The sequence below is a fragment of the Wyeomyia smithii genome, chromosome 2 (genome assembly GCF_029784165.1).
Source record: "Wyeomyia smithii strain HCP4-BCI-WySm-NY-G18 chromosome 2, ASM2978416v1, whole genome shotgun sequence".
NCBI lineage: Eukaryota > Metazoa > Arthropoda > Insecta > Diptera > Culicidae > Wyeomyia > Wyeomyia smithii.
The window spans coordinates 243,068,142-243,087,631 of record NC_073695.1 but is presented as its reverse complement, the minus strand read 5'-3'; the positions used below and the strand labels follow the sequence as shown (position 1 = coordinate 243,087,631).

Sequence of the window (19,490 nt, the reverse complement as noted above, 5' to 3'; positions counted from 1 at the left end):
GTCGAATATAGTTAGGAATGAAAAGAATTCCGCAAGAGTAAGTTTTCAAATTTCTGCTAGGGGTGGCACAGAACGCTTTGTGCTAAATGCTGCCCATACAATCAGCAGTCTAAACCTCCCTAAACAAAGTTTATCGATCGAAACATTATGTGCGCGCTTCGGTTATCTGAAAAATCTTCCCATTTCTTCGTTTTATAACGCGGAACCGAAAGTTTTGATAGGTCTACAAAATCTCGAGTTACTCGCTCCCTTAGAGAGTCGTATAGGTAGGCCCGGAGAACCAATCGCAGTGCGAAGCATTCTGGGTTGGGCTGTGTACGGTCCAGAAGAAGTAGAGAGTGCAACTGGTGGATTTTTAAATTTTCATAAATGCAAGTGCGACGACGACCAGCTCAATGAAATGATACGTCAGCGATTTGTTTTAGAAGATGTAGGTGTTTCGCAATATCAGCTATCATTCCTTCGGAGGAACGAAGGGCTAAAGAAATTCTTGAAGCGACGACGAGACGTGTCAATGGGAGATTTGAAACCGGCTTGATATGGAAGAGCGATATGTTTAGCTTTCCGGATAGCTGGCCAATGGCATTTCGCCGACTGCGTAGCTTAGAAACTAGATTGTCGAAAGATCCTGAGCTTCAGGCCAACGTGCATGAGCAAATAAGAGAATATGTGCAATATCAATACGCGCACAAAGCGTCGAAAGAAAAACTCGAGTTGGCAGATCCCGATCGCATCTGGTACTTGCCGCTGAATGTGGTGGTACACCCGCGGAAGCCAGGGAAAAAGCGACTTGTTTGGGATGCGGCTGCGCAAGTCAATGGAGCGTCCCTTAATACGCAACTTTTAAAAGGCCCGGACCTTCTAGCATCACTGCCGTCTGTGATTTGTAAGTTTCGTGAAAGGTGAGTCGGTTTCGGAGGCGATATCAGGCAGATGTTTCATCAAATCCGCATTAGGGAGGCAGATAAACACTCTCAACGTTTTATATTCCGTTTCGACTCTACGCTACCTCCCGATATTTATATAATGGACGTTTCTACGTTCGGTGCATCCTGTTCACCTTGTTCGGCGCAGTACGTGATGCAGAGAAATGCAAACGATTTTGCGGCTGAATTTCCAGAGGCGGCCGAATCCATAGTGCAGAAAACCTACATGGATGATTACTATGATAGCGCAGACACTCCAGAAGAAGCGGCGACTCGAGCATTGCAGGTGCGAACTATTCACAAAAAAGCCGGATTTGAAATGCGAAAATGGGTGAGCAGCAGTCCCGATGTACTACGCGAATTAGGCGAAGCCTTTGATCCTGAAGCACTTGCCGCCGTCGGTAGTAACGAAGAAAAATGGGAACGTGTCCTAGGAATGATGTGGGAGCCCAAAAGCGACATCTTTCTGTTTTCTGGCAACCTTTGTGGGGATCTTGCTCCATATATTCGCGGCGAGAAGAAGCCCACGAAGCGGACTGCACTTCGTTGCATCATGAGCCTGTTCGACCCGCTTGGGCTTTTGGCTCCGTATTTGATACACGGTCGTATGCTCATACAAGATATTTGGCGTTCTGGTGTGGCGTGGGATGACGAAGTGCTCTACGAGGATTACGAAAAATGGAAACGATGGACAGGTCTCTTGGAAAGCATAGGTCGGTTGGAAATACCGCGCTTTTATTTTGGTTATGCGAAGCCAGATGCTTTTAACACACTTCAATTGCACGTGTTCTGTGATGCCAGCGAGGCAGGTCTTGGATGTGCAGCATACTTTAGAGTAGTGGACGACGATAACGTGTACTGTTCCCTCGTGATGGCGAAAAGCAAGGTGGCTCCGCTCAAGCATCAATCAATCCCACGGATGGAACTGTATGCCTTTGTTTTAGGAGCGAGGTTAATGCGGAGTGTTTGTGAAAGCCATACGGTTGGAAATTCACGTTGCTATCTGTGGACCGACTCTAGTACTGTACTATCCTGGGTCCGCTCAGATCATAGGAGATATATGCAGTACGTGGCGCATCGCGTTGGGGAAATCCAATCGTTGACGAAACCAGAGAGTTGGCGTTGGGTACCGACAAGAGACAACGTGGCCGACGCATTGACTAAGTGGGGGAAAGACACCGAACCCGTCTCAAATGGAAGATGGTTTCGAGGGCCTTCGTTTTTGTACCGCAATGAAGCCGAATGGCCATTACAAAAAGTAGTTAATGCTAATACAAGTGAAGAACTTCGAGCACGCTATTTGCTACTTCACATATTTGTGCCTGAGCCGTTAATAAACGTGGCCCGCATTTCCAAGTGGAAAATTATTGTCAGAACGGTAGCACAGATTTTCCGTTTCATTAATAATTGTCGATTGAAACGCAAGAGGCTGCCGGTAGAAACAGTCCGAGCTACGCCATTGCAAAGGCGATGCCTAATGAAAACAGTTTTCTCAGTGAAAACACCACTGCGACAAACCGAATATCAAAATGCAGAGCAATTTTTGTTGCGAATCGCACAAGGCGAAAGTTATCCAGATGAGGTGAAAATTTTAATTAATAACCGAGTTTTGCAGATGGACCAATGGAGAAGAATCGAAAAAAACAGTGCTTTGTACAGAGATTCACCTTTTGCTGATGAGTGGGGCGTGCTAAGAGTTGACGGGCGAATAGCTAACGCGAGTTTTATGCCGTTCGATGCTCGATTCCCGGTTATACTCCCGAAGGATCACATCATCACCGCACGAATTGTAGAGCACTTTCATAGAGAGTTTGGCCATGCTGGAAGAGAAACGACCGTTAACGAGTTACGGCAGCGTTATCATATCCGTCACTTGAGGGCGACTGTAGGTAAAATAATTGAAAATTGCCAATGGTGCAAAATAAAAAAGTGTGTTCCCGACCATCCTCGAATGGCACCGCTGCCGGAACAACGATTAACCGCTCACGTACGACCATTTTGCTATGTCGGCGTGGACTACATGGGACCGTTAGAAGTCACTATAAACAGGCGTAAACAAAAGAGGTATGTTGTCGTGTTCACCTGCCTAGTTGTGAGGGCGATTCATCTTGAAATCGCTTTCGATTTGTCCAGCGATTTTTGCATTATGGCGATTAGACGTTTCGTGCGTCGACGGGGTCCTCCAAATGAAATATTCTCCGACAATGGCACTAACTTTGTTGGTGCCAATCGCGAGCTTAAGAAGCAGATTCGGCGTATAAATGAGGCTTGTGCAGAAACTTTCACGGACGCGCGAACAAAGTGGTCGTTCAATCCACCATCTGCCCCACACATGGGCGGTGTGTGGGAGCGTATGGTTCGATGCGTGAAAGAGGGAATGTCAGCTATAGACGATGGACGTAAGCTTAACGACGAGATCTTGCTAACTGTTCTAGGAGATATTGAATATTTCGTTAATTCTCGTCCACTTACCTATATGCCTCAGCAGTCAGCCGACTACGAAGCTCTCACGCCGAATCACTTCATTTTCGGTACATCTACAGGAGCAGGCGACCCGTTGGGACCGTTAACAGATTTTGGCGCGGCACTTAGAAGCAGCTATGAGCGATCCCAAGCAATAGCGAATGTTGTGTGGGACCGATGGACGCAAGAATACCTTCCAACAATTAACAATCGGTCAAGGTGGTTAGACGAAACGCGGCCAGTGAAAGTAGGTGACATGGTATATATAGCTGAGGGTGATAGAAGAGGCTGGATCCGAGGTAAGGTCGTGACTGTCACAGCTGGTAAGGATGGTAGAATTCGCCAGGCAGAGGTTCTAACAGCGAAAGGAATTCTCAAACGTCCGGTGGTGCGTTTAGCCGTTATGGAGATAGGAACTTCAAGTGAACCCGGCGAAGAGTTTGGTGAACTCCCCCCGGATCCACGGGGTGGGGGATGTTGTGGTAATCGCACAACCCTGAGAACGCGAGGAGAACGCTGCGATTAGGACACAACGACAGCTGTATGGCCTTGAGCGAAAGAAACTGTCATTACAGACAAAACATCCGTTAACGTAAAACGTGCTAAGATAACCCCCTTTTTTATTGGCAAATTAAAAGTGAAAATCTTTGTAACCTAGAAAGACAAATGTAACTATACAATACATTATACATTTCCTTCATTTATAAAATAAATTTAACATTTGCTTTAGCTTTGAGCTGTCGAGACAATAATCGCTGCTGTAATAGATCTTTCGTCCGAACAGCAGCAATTATGAGCTTTATTACATAAAACTAATTATATTCATATCAATCTCTTCATGGAGTTCATATTGAAAAGCTATGATTTTGATATGTCTGTTCTTATAACATGCATACATACGACCAATAAATTTTATAAGTATGACTTATGAAAATTGTTTGTAGTCGAGAATAAAATTTCCCCTCCATTTCATAAGACAAACTTATAACTTCTATAAGGAATCCTTGTGGCGCAAATCATAAGGGGTTCTTATGGAACTCAATAGTTATTTTCTCTGCGTGTTGGTTACATCTTTTTTCACTTACACTGAAAGAAATCGACACGACATTATAAAGTGTTTTGTACTTGAATTCGCCCCACTGGTCAAAACATATAGAATTCATATGCGAAACACTTTAGAATTATTCATCGTGCAACACCTCATTTTCAAAAGGAAAACACTTTCAATTCTGGTGTTATGACATATAGACATAAAGTGTTTGGATTTTGAATCTCAAATAAATGTTTACCCAGCTTCGAATGATTTTTATTCGATTTTAAAATGAAAACATTTTTACATGGATATGATTGCACATAATATTTTTTATTTACAAAACTAAAATTTCGCTTTAAGAATTCATCACCAAATATAAACTATCCTTTTCTGTTGAAGAAGCCTGTAAAGCAAACAAAGATTTGAATAAGTTTAATTTAAATAATTGATGTTTTAGTAAACAAATACTTGCCTTTAGCGTAAAGATGTTTTCATCAGAATCTCTGTGATCTTGTGCTGGAATGACGAAATAAGATTAGAATTCGATTCTTTTACGTGACATAAATCACTTACCTTCCGAAAATTTACAGATGTAGTCTGGAAAATCCTCAAACTTCTGAGCCGTATGACACTCGCTGACTTTTCATCTGTCGCCATTTTTCTACTTTTCAGCACAAACGACACTTCATTTGACATATAAAAACAAAACAAATCAACTGAAAGTGTTTCGCACATGATAATCACTGTGATGAAACAGTGGGGCAGACTCAAGTACAATTCACTTGAAAGGGATGTTGGAATCATACGTAAGTGGAGTGCGGCTCATGGATGTAAGTTGATGTGTGCGACAACTTGAAATGAAAGTGAAAAATGATTGAATTCGATGAAAGAAATTCTACAAATAACAATGCAGAGTCATTTTCATATCCAATTGATGAAACACTTGGATGGAGCGTGCCCAGTTTTTTCAGTGTAAATTAAAGATACGTACACTATCTGCCAAAAGTAAGGAATTCTTCCACTGAATATTGCAGTACCTCGAAAAGTTTAGTTTGGAACTTCATCGCCGAGATCTTTGGTACAAAATGTTGCTTAGTAGCCTTGGCTTCTTGGCGTGATCAACTCAAAAAATAGCGCCGAACATTATAGTTGTAGCACATATCGTCGGCTTCGTGCAACACTGGCACAACTCAAAATTTTGCATTTTTAAGTTTTTGATGGCAAACGATGCTAAATATAGTAATGTTTCATCCCACGAAAACCCGTTTCAAAATTCCCAAAAAAATCGGAGTTATGAGTAGAAGTGCCTTTGCTGCACAAATCGAAATTTCTCCATAAAAGTTAGTAAAAAAAAGGTTTTAACTTGGACAACGTGCTCATAATATGTGTATAATAGACCTAAAAGTGCTAAATGAGGATTGGTAATTTTAAACTTCAAAGTTTTCTTGAAAATCAAAAAACATATTTCCGACGCAAATTTTCAAACGCGTTTTTCTCGAAACTATGATTTTTGAATTGTGCCAGTGTTGCACGAAACCGACGATATATATAAGACATACGTAACACTGGCGATTTTTTGGTACAGTTTGCCCCACAGTACCCCGGACTACAGACGGTGTTATGAACAGATACGCAAAGAGTGAGGTCGAAAACTTCAAGTGAACCGTCAAATCGAGGCTCCAAGTGTGCAAAGTAAACAAACTCAGGAGTGTTACTTTTCGTACAGAATGTGTATTGTAATCAGTATAATTGTTGTGAACCAGGTGCAATTATGGTTTGAACGAAAAATGTGTTTGTTATGCTTATATTATGAGTGATGCATTGAAAATTAAAAAAATGTATAAACAAGCTTTGAAACTCAGTTATATCACATACTTAGACATACGTAACACTGGCGATTTTTCTTAGTACTCTTTGCCCCACATCACCCGGTACCAACACCAGTATGAACTGCTCGACGAAAATGAACGGAATGAATTTTTTTCATAGCGGCTCTACTCGAGCCCTCAACAAAATCCCTTACGAAACTGTCAAAAAGTTGTTTACAAAATCAATGATGCATTTTTCGAGTGGGAACGAGACACAACCGAGGCTGCGCAGGTACACAACCTCCATAAACTACTCAAACAGTGTTTTTTTTTACAGAGGTTGGTACTTTCGAGTAGTTCATTTTGTACCAACTTTTTTGGAAGATTTCTTCCGGAGTGTTACGTATGTCTTATGTATGTGGTTATATATCCTTACAAAGTTTCGGAATTTCATTACACTTTCTAGTGCGTATGAAAAGTCATAGAGTTCTCCAAGCGTGTCGTAGCACGGCCCGCTTTACACTGTATATTGAAATTTTTGAGAGTGTGAATCAAACTCAGTAGTTTTTTATGCTCTCTTTCAGATGACAGTTCTCACTGGTGACAAAAAATTCTTACAGCTAACAAAAAATAAATCGTAAACATCGCACTAATACGAACGTACCTGGAGAACTCTATGCGAAATTAAATGTGGTTGCCAGAATTGTTTGGATTAGAATATTAGCAAAGGGTTGCCATATTTACTGCTTTTCTACCCCGGACTAAGTCCTGTCCAACTACTCGACGAATAATGAACAAAATGAATATTTTGCTTTTGCACTGGGTTGTATGTAGGGTTGCCACATCATCGGGTTTCACCCGAAGTTTCCGGGTTTGGGAGGTGATCTCTGGGTCTCCGGGTGAACGCAAATTTTCTCCGAGTCTGGGAGGTAATTTCCGGGTTTCTGGGTCAAAGCAAGATTTCTCTGAGCCAGCGAAATTATTTTCATCTCGCTCTGGGAACGACATAAGTCATAAATTGAACAATTCATTTTCAATTCTACGCGTTGCCGGAAAACTCAGAAAATTACTTCGCTAATAGGCATTAATTATGAGAATTGCTCCAAAGGAGATTTTAAGGCTTTCGAATTTACGGCAAATCTTCATCATTTACTAATTGGGTTGTTCAGCTATATCAATTTTTAATATCATCTGAAAGAGCTGTATTTCTAAGCAAAACTACGCGTCTAAGCAAAACGTGATTTTCAAAAAATTTCTACCGTTGTCCTTCAATTTCTAAATCACGAACTGAAATTTCTCGAAATCTACTCAGAATTGCTACAATGACAGTTCGTACATGTACCAACTGTCATTGTGAACATTGTCACCAAAATCACTGAACTCAATCGGCTGTTAAGAATTGCTAAAAAAATAAAGTAAATAAATAGTGTAGATCGTGTGGTGGAAAAAAAAATCACAACAAGCATGTCAATGCACCATACACCCCCTCCCCTCCCGATACTTTGAAAATCTCCGGGCTAGATGTCCCTATCAGGTGGCAACCCTAGTTGTATGTGACTTTTTTTTGGCTCCATTTCCATTTCGAACCGACCGTGGTTCCAATTACAGACGGTGTTATAAACAGATACGTGAGATAGAGTGAGGTCGAAAACCTTCAAGTGAACCGTCAAATCGAGGCACCAAGTGTGCAAAGTAAACAAACTCATGCCTGTTACTTTTCGTACAGAATGTGTGTTGCAATCAGTATAAATTCTGTGAATCACGTCATGCTCATATTATGAGTGATGCATTGGAAATTAAATAACTGTATGAACAAGCATTGAAACTCAGTAATACATCCTTACAAAGTTTCGAAATTTCATTACACTTTCTAGTGCGTATTTAGGTGCGTATGAAAAGTCATGCGAAAATAAATGTGGTTGCCAGAATTGTTTAAAATAGAATATTAGCGAAGGGTTGCCATATTTACTGCTTTTCTCTTTGCGTATCTTTTTATAACACAGTCTCTAGTTCCAATATCCGCTTGTTATTTTTCGATCATATAAAAATGGCGTCTTTTCATAGGCCTGGAATATTATTTTTTTCGGCTTTATCGAACCTCAGTGAAAATCCCATAAGGAACTGTCAAAAAGTTCTTCACAATATCAATGCAGCATTTTTCGAGTGGGAACGAGACAAATGCAGGGCTGCGCAGGTACACTGCCTTCATAAACAACTCAAGAAGTGATTTTATTCAGAGTGTGGTACCATTCGAGTAGTTCATTTTGTACCAACTTTTTTGGAAGATTTCTTCCTGAGCATAGGCGTAGCCAGAGGGGGACAGGGGGGACGTTGCCCCCCCCCTTCCTAAATGTTGACATTGGTGCAGAATTTCGTTTTCAATAACTCTAATAGGACAAAACGACATCTTTAGCCCATAGAAACATCTGTGTAAAGTAACAGCCAGATCAAAAATAATTGACTGAAATGCTTGCGCTATGTTGCGTGGAATTGCACAGGTTTTTCAGTTGATCCACCAAGGATATTGCAGCGGCAAAAGTACCGGGCAAATCCGCCTGCATCAACTAGCTTGGTGTGTTGGAACCGAGCTGTGACAATTCCTTACCTCGATTCTCTTGTAACCTCACTGGAAATACGGTTCGATGAAGATAGTGTACCTGCCTACGCGTTGTCCTTGCTGCATCCCGCTAACGTTATACGCATGTCGTTGGAAGAGTTCAAGCGCAAAACCGAAAGTTTCGTAATTTTTTATAAAGTTGACAATTTTGTTGGAGAGGTGGAAGTTTGGTATTAACATTGCAGCAGCATGAGAGCAGACTGTGAGAACTTGGAAGAGTTGGATCTTATAGACCTGCTAGCGAAAACCCGTTCTTTCTTCCCTGCGACTGAGAAAGCAGTTAAAATTGCACTTGCTCTACCATGGAAACAGGCACGATTAAACGCTCGTTCAGCACATTACGTCGGGTGAAAACCTGGCTGATGTCAACAATATTTGAACAGCGGTTGAGTGCTCTTTGCTTGCTGAGTGTTCATCGGCAGATGGTCAACAACAACCGTGAAAATACACATGAACCGCTTCCGGAACGTTTGACGTTTGATGCCCGAAGATTTTATTGAGAACCTTGACTGTGTCTTCAATGTTTGCGTTCTTCGGAAGCTTTGACAGGATGTAGTTGAGATAGCGGCTGGGCGAATGGGTGTCCAGCTTCCGGAAAAGTGAACGTACCTTCGCCGCATCATTCAGCTGGCCTGCAACGTTCTCGAAGAGGTCCTGGTAGCGGTTAAACAACAACGTCCGAACGTAACTCCGTTTTCTTTGTCGAAGACAAACTCGATGATGTACGAAGAGAGGGACTCCAAAATATGCTCCGGGGTTTGATACTGACGCTGCTGCTGCTGGACCGCTATCTGCTGTAAAGTTTGGGCCATCTTGTGAATCATATTTTGAATTCCCGGTTGCGGCTGCTGATCAACTCTATCTTCTGCCATGTTCGTGCATTTTTGAGATCCTCGTCGCCAAAATAATATGTCCAAAGGTTTAAATGAACTCAAGAGTTTTTAGCAAAGAACATCTTTTTATACTGGAGGTTGGACAAAGAATAATCAAATTTTCCACTCTGGTGTCAAGGACAACTTTTCACTGGTTGCCTTGATGTAACAATCACTAAAGACTAGTATTTATTTCTATTTTTCAAAACACACTAAAGTCGCTTTTCACGCGGGGGATACGTGCCGCGTAAAAAACGCGTAAATTCCGAAATCCGCGTAAATTTCGGAATCCACGTAAAAAAAGCCGCGTAAAAAGCGACCTTAGTGTACCATTTTTTTACTTCTAAAATTTTGAAGAGCTTGCCCCCCCCCCTATTTGAAGCTCTGGCTACGCCCATGTTCCTGAGTGTTACGTATGTCTTATGTATGTGGTTGTAGTTTCTGTAGGTTTATACATTCAAATATTCTTTAAAGGAAAATACTAAGCTCTTAACCTTTTCTGGGCCTTATTTCAGTATTCTGTTTATTTGGGCTCGATTGCAGCGTTTGATGAGAGATTCTATATTTTTTTTACCGTGTTCCATCACTTATTTTTAACTGCTTCCTATAGACCATTGATTACTATTGATGTTGCTTTTACGTGCGTTATGTCAGCGGTTGCGAGCTTTCTGTCAGAATTTCATTCATGAATTGAGTTCATAAACGTCGCGTAAAATGGTCTATTGTGCATTCGATTGTTGATATAGCCACGGTGTCGCTGGTAGAAGAAACTTATTCTTAACTTATCTTATCCTGGGCGTAGCCAGAATTTTGACTAGGGGGTGCACAGACGGTGTTATAAACAGATACGCAAAGAGTGAGGTCGAAAACTCCAAGTAAACCTTCAAACCGAGGCTCCAAGTGTGCAAAGTAAACAAACTCAGGAGTGTTACTTTTCTTACAGAATGTTTATTGTAATCAGTATAAATGTTGTGAACCACGTGCAATTATGGTTTGAACGGAAAATGTGTTCGTTATGCTCGTATTATGAGTGATGCATTTAAAATTTAAAAATTTTTAAACAAGCTTTGAAACTCAGTAATATATCCTTACAAAGCTTCGGAATTCCATTACACTTTCTAGTGCGTATGAAAAGTCATGCGCAATTGAATGTGGTTGCCAGAATTGTTTGGAATAGACTATTAGCAAAGGGTTGCCATATTTATTGCTTTTCTCTTAGCGTATCTCTTTATAATACAGTCTCTAGGGGGGTGGGGGTGCAAGTTCTTCAAAATTTTAGAAGTAAAAAAACTGGTATTTTGAAAAATAGAAATACATATTAGTGTTTAGTGATTGTTACATCAAGGCAACCAGTGAAAAGTTGTTCTTGACATCAGAGTGGAAAATTTGATTATTCTTTGTCCAACCTCGAAACAAACGTTGAAAGTTCCTTTTTGACCAGTCCACAAGCAACCGAAAACACGTTTGACCTGTCGGGCAGCTCGAGACGCACTGAATAAAAGCGATATAATATGAATATCGGAGAGGTTCCGTTTGGGTCTAGAGCTCTATAGAAACATTTTAGAGAAAAACTTTCTTCTACAAAGTTGTTACATATGATAAAGCGCTTATTGAAAAATTATCAAAAATTAGGGTGACCAACATTTTCAATGCAAAAAATTATCTAACTTTTTTATCTTTGTAGATAGAAGAAAAATTTGTTCTACAATATTATAGCTCCATTAACTTTAAGTAACTTTGTAAAAAAAGTTTTTCTCTATCTTTGAAAACAACCGATTTATATTGCAAAAACACATTTTACGCTCTAACTATTTTATTTCAAGATTCATCTCAATACTGTCCTTGAACGACTTCTAGAGCTTTTTAAGAGAAACAATTTGCAATTCTGATATCGTGAATATCTCAATTCTACTCAAAGTTATTAATGTTTTTCATCAAAAAACATGCGTTTTTCATTTGTATGTCATTATTTTTGGGGCAACCATAAAATATATCCCTTGGTCTCATTTTGAAGGTCATACCTGATTCTATAAATGGAGGAATTTTTAACAATATATTATTTTTTAAATTTGAGTAAATTCAATTTAAAAACAAGACGAAAATTCCAAAAATTTTATACATTATGCATATAAATGTACCCAGATTTATTTTTTGATATTTTTTCTTGTAACTAGACGTAATTACCTTTAATTTGACCCAAAAAGATTGAAAATCGATCAACTGGTTCAAAAGTTATGAATTTTTTTAAATAAAATACATCGCTAGTTCCCTTAACAACCCAACGAAACAATACGGGTTTGATTATTTTCAACATTGATGCATCCCTGCGATTTTGAGCACAATTGAAACATTTTGCGTGACCAACTTCGAAATAGGGTGACCAAAAAAAAACGACTGTGTTCAATGTATTCAATTTTTAAAAAAATCATAACTTTTAAACCAGTTGATCGATTTTCAATCTTTTTGGATCAAATTAAAGGTGATTATTCCTAGTTATGAGAAAAAATACCAAAAAATAAATCTGGGTGTTTTTATATGCATAATGTATAAAATTATTGAAATTTTTGTCTTGTTTTTAAATTGAATTTACTCAAATTTAAAAAATAACATATTTCTAAAAGTTCTTTCATTTATAAAGTCAAATATGCCCTTCAAAATGAGACCAGGAGATATTTTTTATGTTTGCCCCAAAAAGAATGACATACAAATGAAAAACGCATGTTTTTTGATGAAAAATATTAATAACTTTGAGTAAAATTAAGATATTTACGATGTCAGCATTGCAAATTGTTTCTATTAAAAAGCTCTAAAAGTCGTTCAAAGACAGTTTTGAGATGAAACTTGAAATAAAAATGTTAGAGGATAAAATGTGTTTTTTTCAATATAAATCGGTTGTTTTCAAAGATAGAGAATTTTTTTTTACAAAGTTACTTAAAATTAATAGAGCTATAACATTGTAGAACAAATTTTTCTTCTATCTACAAAGATAAAAAAGTTAAATACTTGATCGCATGGAAAATGTTGGTCACCCTAAGTTTTGATAATTTTTCAATAAGCGCTTTACTGCCGGTACCCGTATAACTGTCCCATAATGAAAAACAACATGTTGAGAAGACGGCGATTTAATATAATCCGTGAATTTTCGAATTTCCAGCACACTTAAAAAATTTCGCCGAATCTCGGCATTGTTTGTGCCGAGATTTGGACAGCCGAGTGCTCGGCAACCATCTCGGCTGAATCTCATTTGCCGAGAATCTCGGAAAACCAATATTTGACAGATGTCATTTTATGCCGAGAATCGTGGTACACAGTTGACTGTGCTCTCGGCAAATCCAGCCGAGAAGCGGCAAACCAGTCTAACGACCTTTCGGTTATATAAGCTGAATGTTCGGCACAGTAAAGAGCCGTTTTTTCAGTGGAATCCAATCGCAGAAAATAGTTTTGCTGTGAATCAGCTAGTTTTCTTTCAAAAAATAAATTATAAGCTCGATGAGTTTTAGTAAGTAAAGAAATTTATTCATACTAAATCTTGAATACTGAGTGCTTTCACACTTTTCGGCTATTGTACACCGATCGAACTCTTATTTGTTCTCATTTTTGTACCGGGCAAGTGAAGTTTTGTGAGAATAACCGCTGCAAACGCCATCTTTCCGTCAAATATACAATAAGCATATCCTCAAACCCTCCGATTGAGTCATCACAACGTATTGCGAAGATAATTTATTCCCAGGCTGTCCACTTCACCGATAAAGTGCTGCTAGTGGTGGGTGTTGGAACTTTATATATTACTATGGCTAAAACGTGTGCAAAGTGTTCCGATGCTATTTCGGGCATTGATTTTGTTACCTGTCGTGGTTATTGCGGAGCGACATTCCACATGAGTACATGTGCTGGCGTGTCACGCGCGCTGCTAGGGTACTTTACTTCGCACAAAAAGAACCTCTTCTGGATGTGTGATAATTGTGCCGAGTTGTTCGAGAATTCTCATTTACTCATGCTGTCATCCAATGCTAGTCCACTGCCACAGCTGAACTCGCTAACCAACGCGATTACTGAACTACGTGGTGAAATCAAACTACTACATACCAAACCGACTGCCCCATTCTCACCGTCACTACGCAATCGTTGGCCTGCAGTAGATCAACATAGGGCTTTCAAGCGACCCCGTGAATCAGATGCGGCCCCACGATCCACGGACAACTGCACTGTCGGTAGTAAGCGGACTCTGAACAGCTTTGTTGTAGCACCCGCTACCAATAACATCGAAGATAAATTCTGGCTGTATATATCTAGGATTCGGCCTGATTTCTCTTCGGAATCTATGTTAACCATAGCGAAGGCCTATCTCGAGACCGACGACGACCCTGTCGTTGTCAAACTCGTCCCGAAGGACAAGGACATTAACACCCTTACGTTCGTGTCCTTTAAAATTGGAGTTGATCCTTCCCTAAAGGCCAAGGCACTGGATCCAGAAACATGGCCGGAGGGTACTCTCGCGAATTCGAGGATTTTAAAGCACCAAAATCTCGCGCACCGCTGAAAACCAAAAAAACAACGACACCGCTCTTGCTATCCCAAGTTTCGTCTCCAGCAACGCCCATGACGAATCTGTGCTAAACTCGGAACACTCCCTCACAACCGCTCTACCGAATGAGATAACAACAGATTACTCCGAAGGAACCACTGAATTCACCTATCCAACCCGCAGATGCCACAGGAACCGATCCACCATCTTCGATGTCCAGGTAACAACTTACTTGGATATACCGGGATGCACGCAACAAGGTTCAATGGAAGTCCCCTCTGACTCTGTTTCGGTTCTACCTTCTCCAAGAATTGACAATCTCTCTGTTTTTCATCAAAGTTCCTGCCAACAGAGCCGTCCCGGTACCGAACTCAAAGGAATAGAGGGGATCTTCCAGTCTGTTATCTCTGGCAAGTATTCGACACAAGCGTGTTTCGATTGCTTTTTGCTTTCCGATGTTATTTTAAATTACAGCGCTGAAACCGAGCCCTCTAATCTTGGAATGCAGCTGCAACCGGGACGCACTGTGGAAAGCAACGTGGAAGCCCCCGGTTCCTCCGCCCCAGTCGCGCCTATTGCAGCCAGCGCTCATCACAGTCGTCTCGGTCCTGACGGCAGACGGGGATTGGGGGTCTTCCAACCGACTTCAGCAGGTGAGTTTAACTTTGATTCATCACACTCGATGCCTGATACCGCTTCGCATTCTAGCTGCACTCCCAGCACTTCGAGCTGCACATCAACAATACGATCAACAAGCTGCCTGCTCTCTACCCGCCACCAGGAGGTCAACGTGTACTACCAGAACATCGGTGGTATGAACAGCGTTGTCGATGATTTCCGCGTTGCTGTCTCGGATCTTTGCTATGATATCATAGTTCTTACGGAGACTTGGCTGGATTCGCGCACACTTTCTCGTCAGGTGTTCGAAAATAACTACAAGGTTTTCCGTTGTGATAGGAACGCTGAAAATAGTCGTAAATCTACTGGTGGGGGCGTTCTCGTGGCTGTCAATTCTAAATTTCAAGCTAGAACATTAGAGGATGACGCCTCTTTGAGCCTGGAACAGGTTTTGACAGCGATCAAATTGGGCGATCGTAAGCTATTTCTCTGCGCTTTATACATACCTCCGGATCGAGTCCACGAGCGTGAATTGATTGTTGCCCATTGCCGTTCAGTCTTCTCAGTAATGGAAACCGCAAAAGCAACAGACGAAGTTATGGTGTTCGGCGATTTTAATCTTCCTCGGATTTCATGGAGAGAATATCGAGACGGGTTTTTCTTTCCGGACTTGGATCACTCGAGTATCCATCCAAACGCTATTACTCACCAGAACAACCGCATCTTAGACCTCTGCTTTGTGAGTGCCCAGGATACGGCCCCATATTTGTGCGAAGCCCCTGCTCCATTAGTAAAAATAGTCCCCCACCACCCACCTTTATTAGTAACCATTAATGCCGATCTGAAACGTGATCTTGACACTGCATCCGCTACCGTATCTTACGAAAACGCAGATTGCTAACCTGATTTCTCCGCTTCAGCATGTCTTCCAACTATCTGTCACTTCCGGTATTTTCCCGTCATGCTGGAAATTGGCTTACATGTTTCCAGTACACAAGAAGGGAAACAAACACGATGTGAGCAATTATCGTGGCATCACCTCACTCTGTGCTGTCGCAAAACTGTTCGAGCTTGTCATCATGGAGCCTTTGCTCGCTCACTGTAAAGCTTTCATAAGCACTGACCAACATGGATTCACAGCCGGTCGCTCCACCGTTACTAGTTTGCTTTGTCTCACTTCGTACATCAGTGACAGTATGGTGAAACGTGCTCAGACGGATGTCATTTACACTGACTTGACAGCTGCCTTCGATAAACTGAACCATCGCATAGTCGTCGCAAAACTTGACAATCTTGGAATCAATGGGAATCTGTTACTATGGTTCCAACCGTACCTTACCGGTCGCCGTCTAACCGCTAACCGCTATGGGGGATTGTCAATCCTCTTATTTTGACGCTACGTCTGGAATACCGCAGGGAAGTCACCTAGGACCACTTATCTTCCTGCTCTATTTTAATGACGTGAACCTAGTTATTAAAGGACCACGGTTGTCTTACGCGGATGATCTCAAACTCTATCTTGAAGTTCACACAATTGAAGACTGCCACTTCCTTCAACGTCAGCTAGATATTTTTGCCGATTGGTGCCATCAGAACCGTATGGACGTTAATCCATCTAAATGCTCGATTATATCATTTTCGAGGAAAAAACAGACCTTACATTACAAATACGCTTTGCTAGGAACTGAAATCGAGCGCGTAAACCAAGTTAAAGACTTGGGGGTTATTATGGATTTCCAGCTAACATTCAAGCCTCACATTTCGTTTACCATCGACAAAGCCTCTAGAGTTCTGGGATTCATCTTCAGGACCGCTAAGGAATTTAAAGATATTTACTGCCTCAAATCGTTGTATTGCGCAATATCTCGCTCTATATTAGAGTACTGCTCGGTTGTCTGGACCCCTCATTACAACAATGGCGCGGAAAGAATAGTATCAGTTCAACGGCGCTTTCTGAGATTTGCTCTTCGTAAACTGCCATGGACGGATCGTTTCCGCCTACCAAGCTATGAAAGTCGCTGCTTACTAATACGTTTGGAGCCTTTGTCTGTCCGTAGAGACACGGCCAGGGCGTTGTTTACCACAGACCTTTTGCAAGGCCGCATAGACTGCCCCGCTCTTTTGGAACAAGTGAATATAAACGTGCAACCTCGTGCTCTGCGAAACAACTCGATGCTGCGATTACCTGCTCAACGAACTAAATACAGCATTTTTGGCGCAATAGTTGGTCTCCAAAGATTATTTAATAGAGTATCCGCTCTATTCGACTTCAATTTATCTCGAACGCTTCTTCGTCGGCGATATAGTTTATATTTTTTAAGATCTGACTAGTTGTAATGTCATATTGTTGTATTCCCGTTTCTTTATATGTATTGACTCTCTAAAGATATTTTTTTTATTGTTAGCTTTAAGTTTCACCATTGGGACACTTGCTCGTCTGTTGGTGAATAGACCAAATAAATAAATAAATAAATAAATACTTATCTTTATCTTGCTCGCCAGTAGGGCATTGAGCTAAACATCTAATCTGAAATTATGTTTAATGCCTATCCCTTAAACAAATACAATATTGTATTCACACGATTTTAAACTACACTTTTTGAGTTCCAGCCACTTCCCACCAAACTGTACAACATTTTTTTCGGCTACTGGATTGTAAACACTTGTAATTTGCACAAATTTCAGCCAAACTTGTATCCGATTCCTGTTTGCTCACCCGTAGCCCGTAACACGCATAAATTTGCACTAAGAAAAATGGCGGCAACTCGTTCATGAGAATGACAGCTGTATTGCCGAAACACGGCAACGAGTAAAATTTGTGCCGAGATACCAGTAATGTTTTTGCTGACCTCGGCATCAACAGTGTTTAACGATAAATTCGGCAAAAAATAGAGACGAGATTCGTCAAGCTTAGTTTTTTGGACGAAGTCTCGGCAAAATGATCTGACAACTGTCGGCAACCGGCATTTTTTGCTGAAATACCGGTTGAATCCAAAGTTGCCGAGTGAACTCGGATGTTTTTTTTGCCGAGCTCGAGATCCAGTTTTAAGTGTGAGCAATTACATCCAGAACCAATGACCATAACAGTTTCATGGCAGCACAAGTTCATCGTTGAGAACAAAAAAACATGGATGGAATTGGTTTTACGTTATATAACTTGAAAAAAAGACAAAATGGGACAAGATATGCGGGTACATTTCAAAAGTACTCGCATATTTTCTCCCATCACATATAAATTCCACCAGCAACCGGCAGTATCATTGGCAACGTAGATTGTACTACAGAAAAACAACATTAGTCTAGTTAATTAAATGACATACTTCTATATGCCTAAAATAATCGGATATACAATAATCTGGAGCAAAATTATATGTTTGCAGTTTGAACCACTATGCAGTGAGACTGTAATGCGGGTACTTTCAATATGGGACAAAAACAACTTGGTATTTTCTCCAGGTTTTTCCATACAAAAGCATCAATTTTAATTTTTTTTCCAGAAAATATGATAACAATTAAGTCGATTCCCGATGATAACTCAAAAGTGACCAAAATCAGTATGGGACAGTTATGCGGGTACCGGCAGTTTAGCATATGTAACAACTTTGTAGAAGAAAGTTTTTCTCTAAAATGTTTCTATAGAGCTCTAGACCCAAATTTCCCCCTAAATTTGGTTTCTGGACCATTGTGCATTGGTATGTCAAGTCAGAATTAAACTAAGCTAAGCTAAGCTATTATCACGTTATAGGTACAAAATATTTACCTATGTTGCTTTTTAAAAGATACATTGAAAGTGATAATAGAATTTCAACACATTTTAAGAATTTTATTTTCCTCCATTTAACGAGCCAAATTTTTGTCAACGAATTAACGATCCGTCAACATAATTCACAATCTCCGCATCGTCACCGAAGTGGCGCGACTGACAGTGATCGACAAACATCGTCAACCATTAGGCTAGCTATTTTTAGACAAGAATAGAAGACGAAAAAATTTCACTGAAATTTTCGACCCCCACCCGAGGGGACCCATTTGACACAAATTACAGCATTATTTGCCAGCTCGTCTTAACAGTTTGGACCGAAGCGGCCGTCCCGGTTTAGTACAATTTGAAAAATGATTTCCACACGTCACCCGCCGAAACGAAACCAACTAATCAACAGGTGGTTGGCAATTAGCGATTTTTCGTTTTTACTGTGCCAGACCCGCAATAAACTAAGGCCACTATTTAATCTCGTGTCTCAACACGACCTATTGAACGTTTGAGCTTAAGACATTTACGATGTCTGTCGTTTGTCGTGGCCCAGACGATGAAACTAAATCCATCGTTCGTCTGGTATTGCTTTTACCATCTTGGAAGCGCCGTCAACTAAACAACGTTGGATAAGTTTGTTTTCGGAAGTCAATCCCAGTCACACCGCCTACTTGCGTTAAAAATCTAAACATATAAAAATGCAGCTCTGTCTGTTCCATATAGGCTTGGAAACTACTGAACCGATCGGCGTGAAATTTTGTATATAGGGGTTTTAGGGGCCGAGAAAGGTGACTAAGATAGTTCGAGACCCCTCCCTCCTCTGGAAGGGAGGAGTCCCATACAAATGAAATACAAATTCATGCACATCTCGAAAACT

The 19,490-nt window shown here is 40.7% G+C and overlaps 1 protein-coding gene across 1 annotated transcript; it reads left to right on the top strand.

Annotated features, from left to right (window-relative positions):
* Positions 1–1,026: 1,026 nt before the first annotated feature.
* Positions 1,027–3,915, top strand: LOC129720511 (uncharacterized). Its single transcript, XM_055671993.1, has one exon. It carries the CDS (start codon positions 1,027–1,029, stop codon positions 3,913–3,915), a length of 2,889 nt encoding a protein of 962 aa, XP_055527968.1.
* Positions 3,916–19,490: the final 15,575 nt, after the last annotated feature.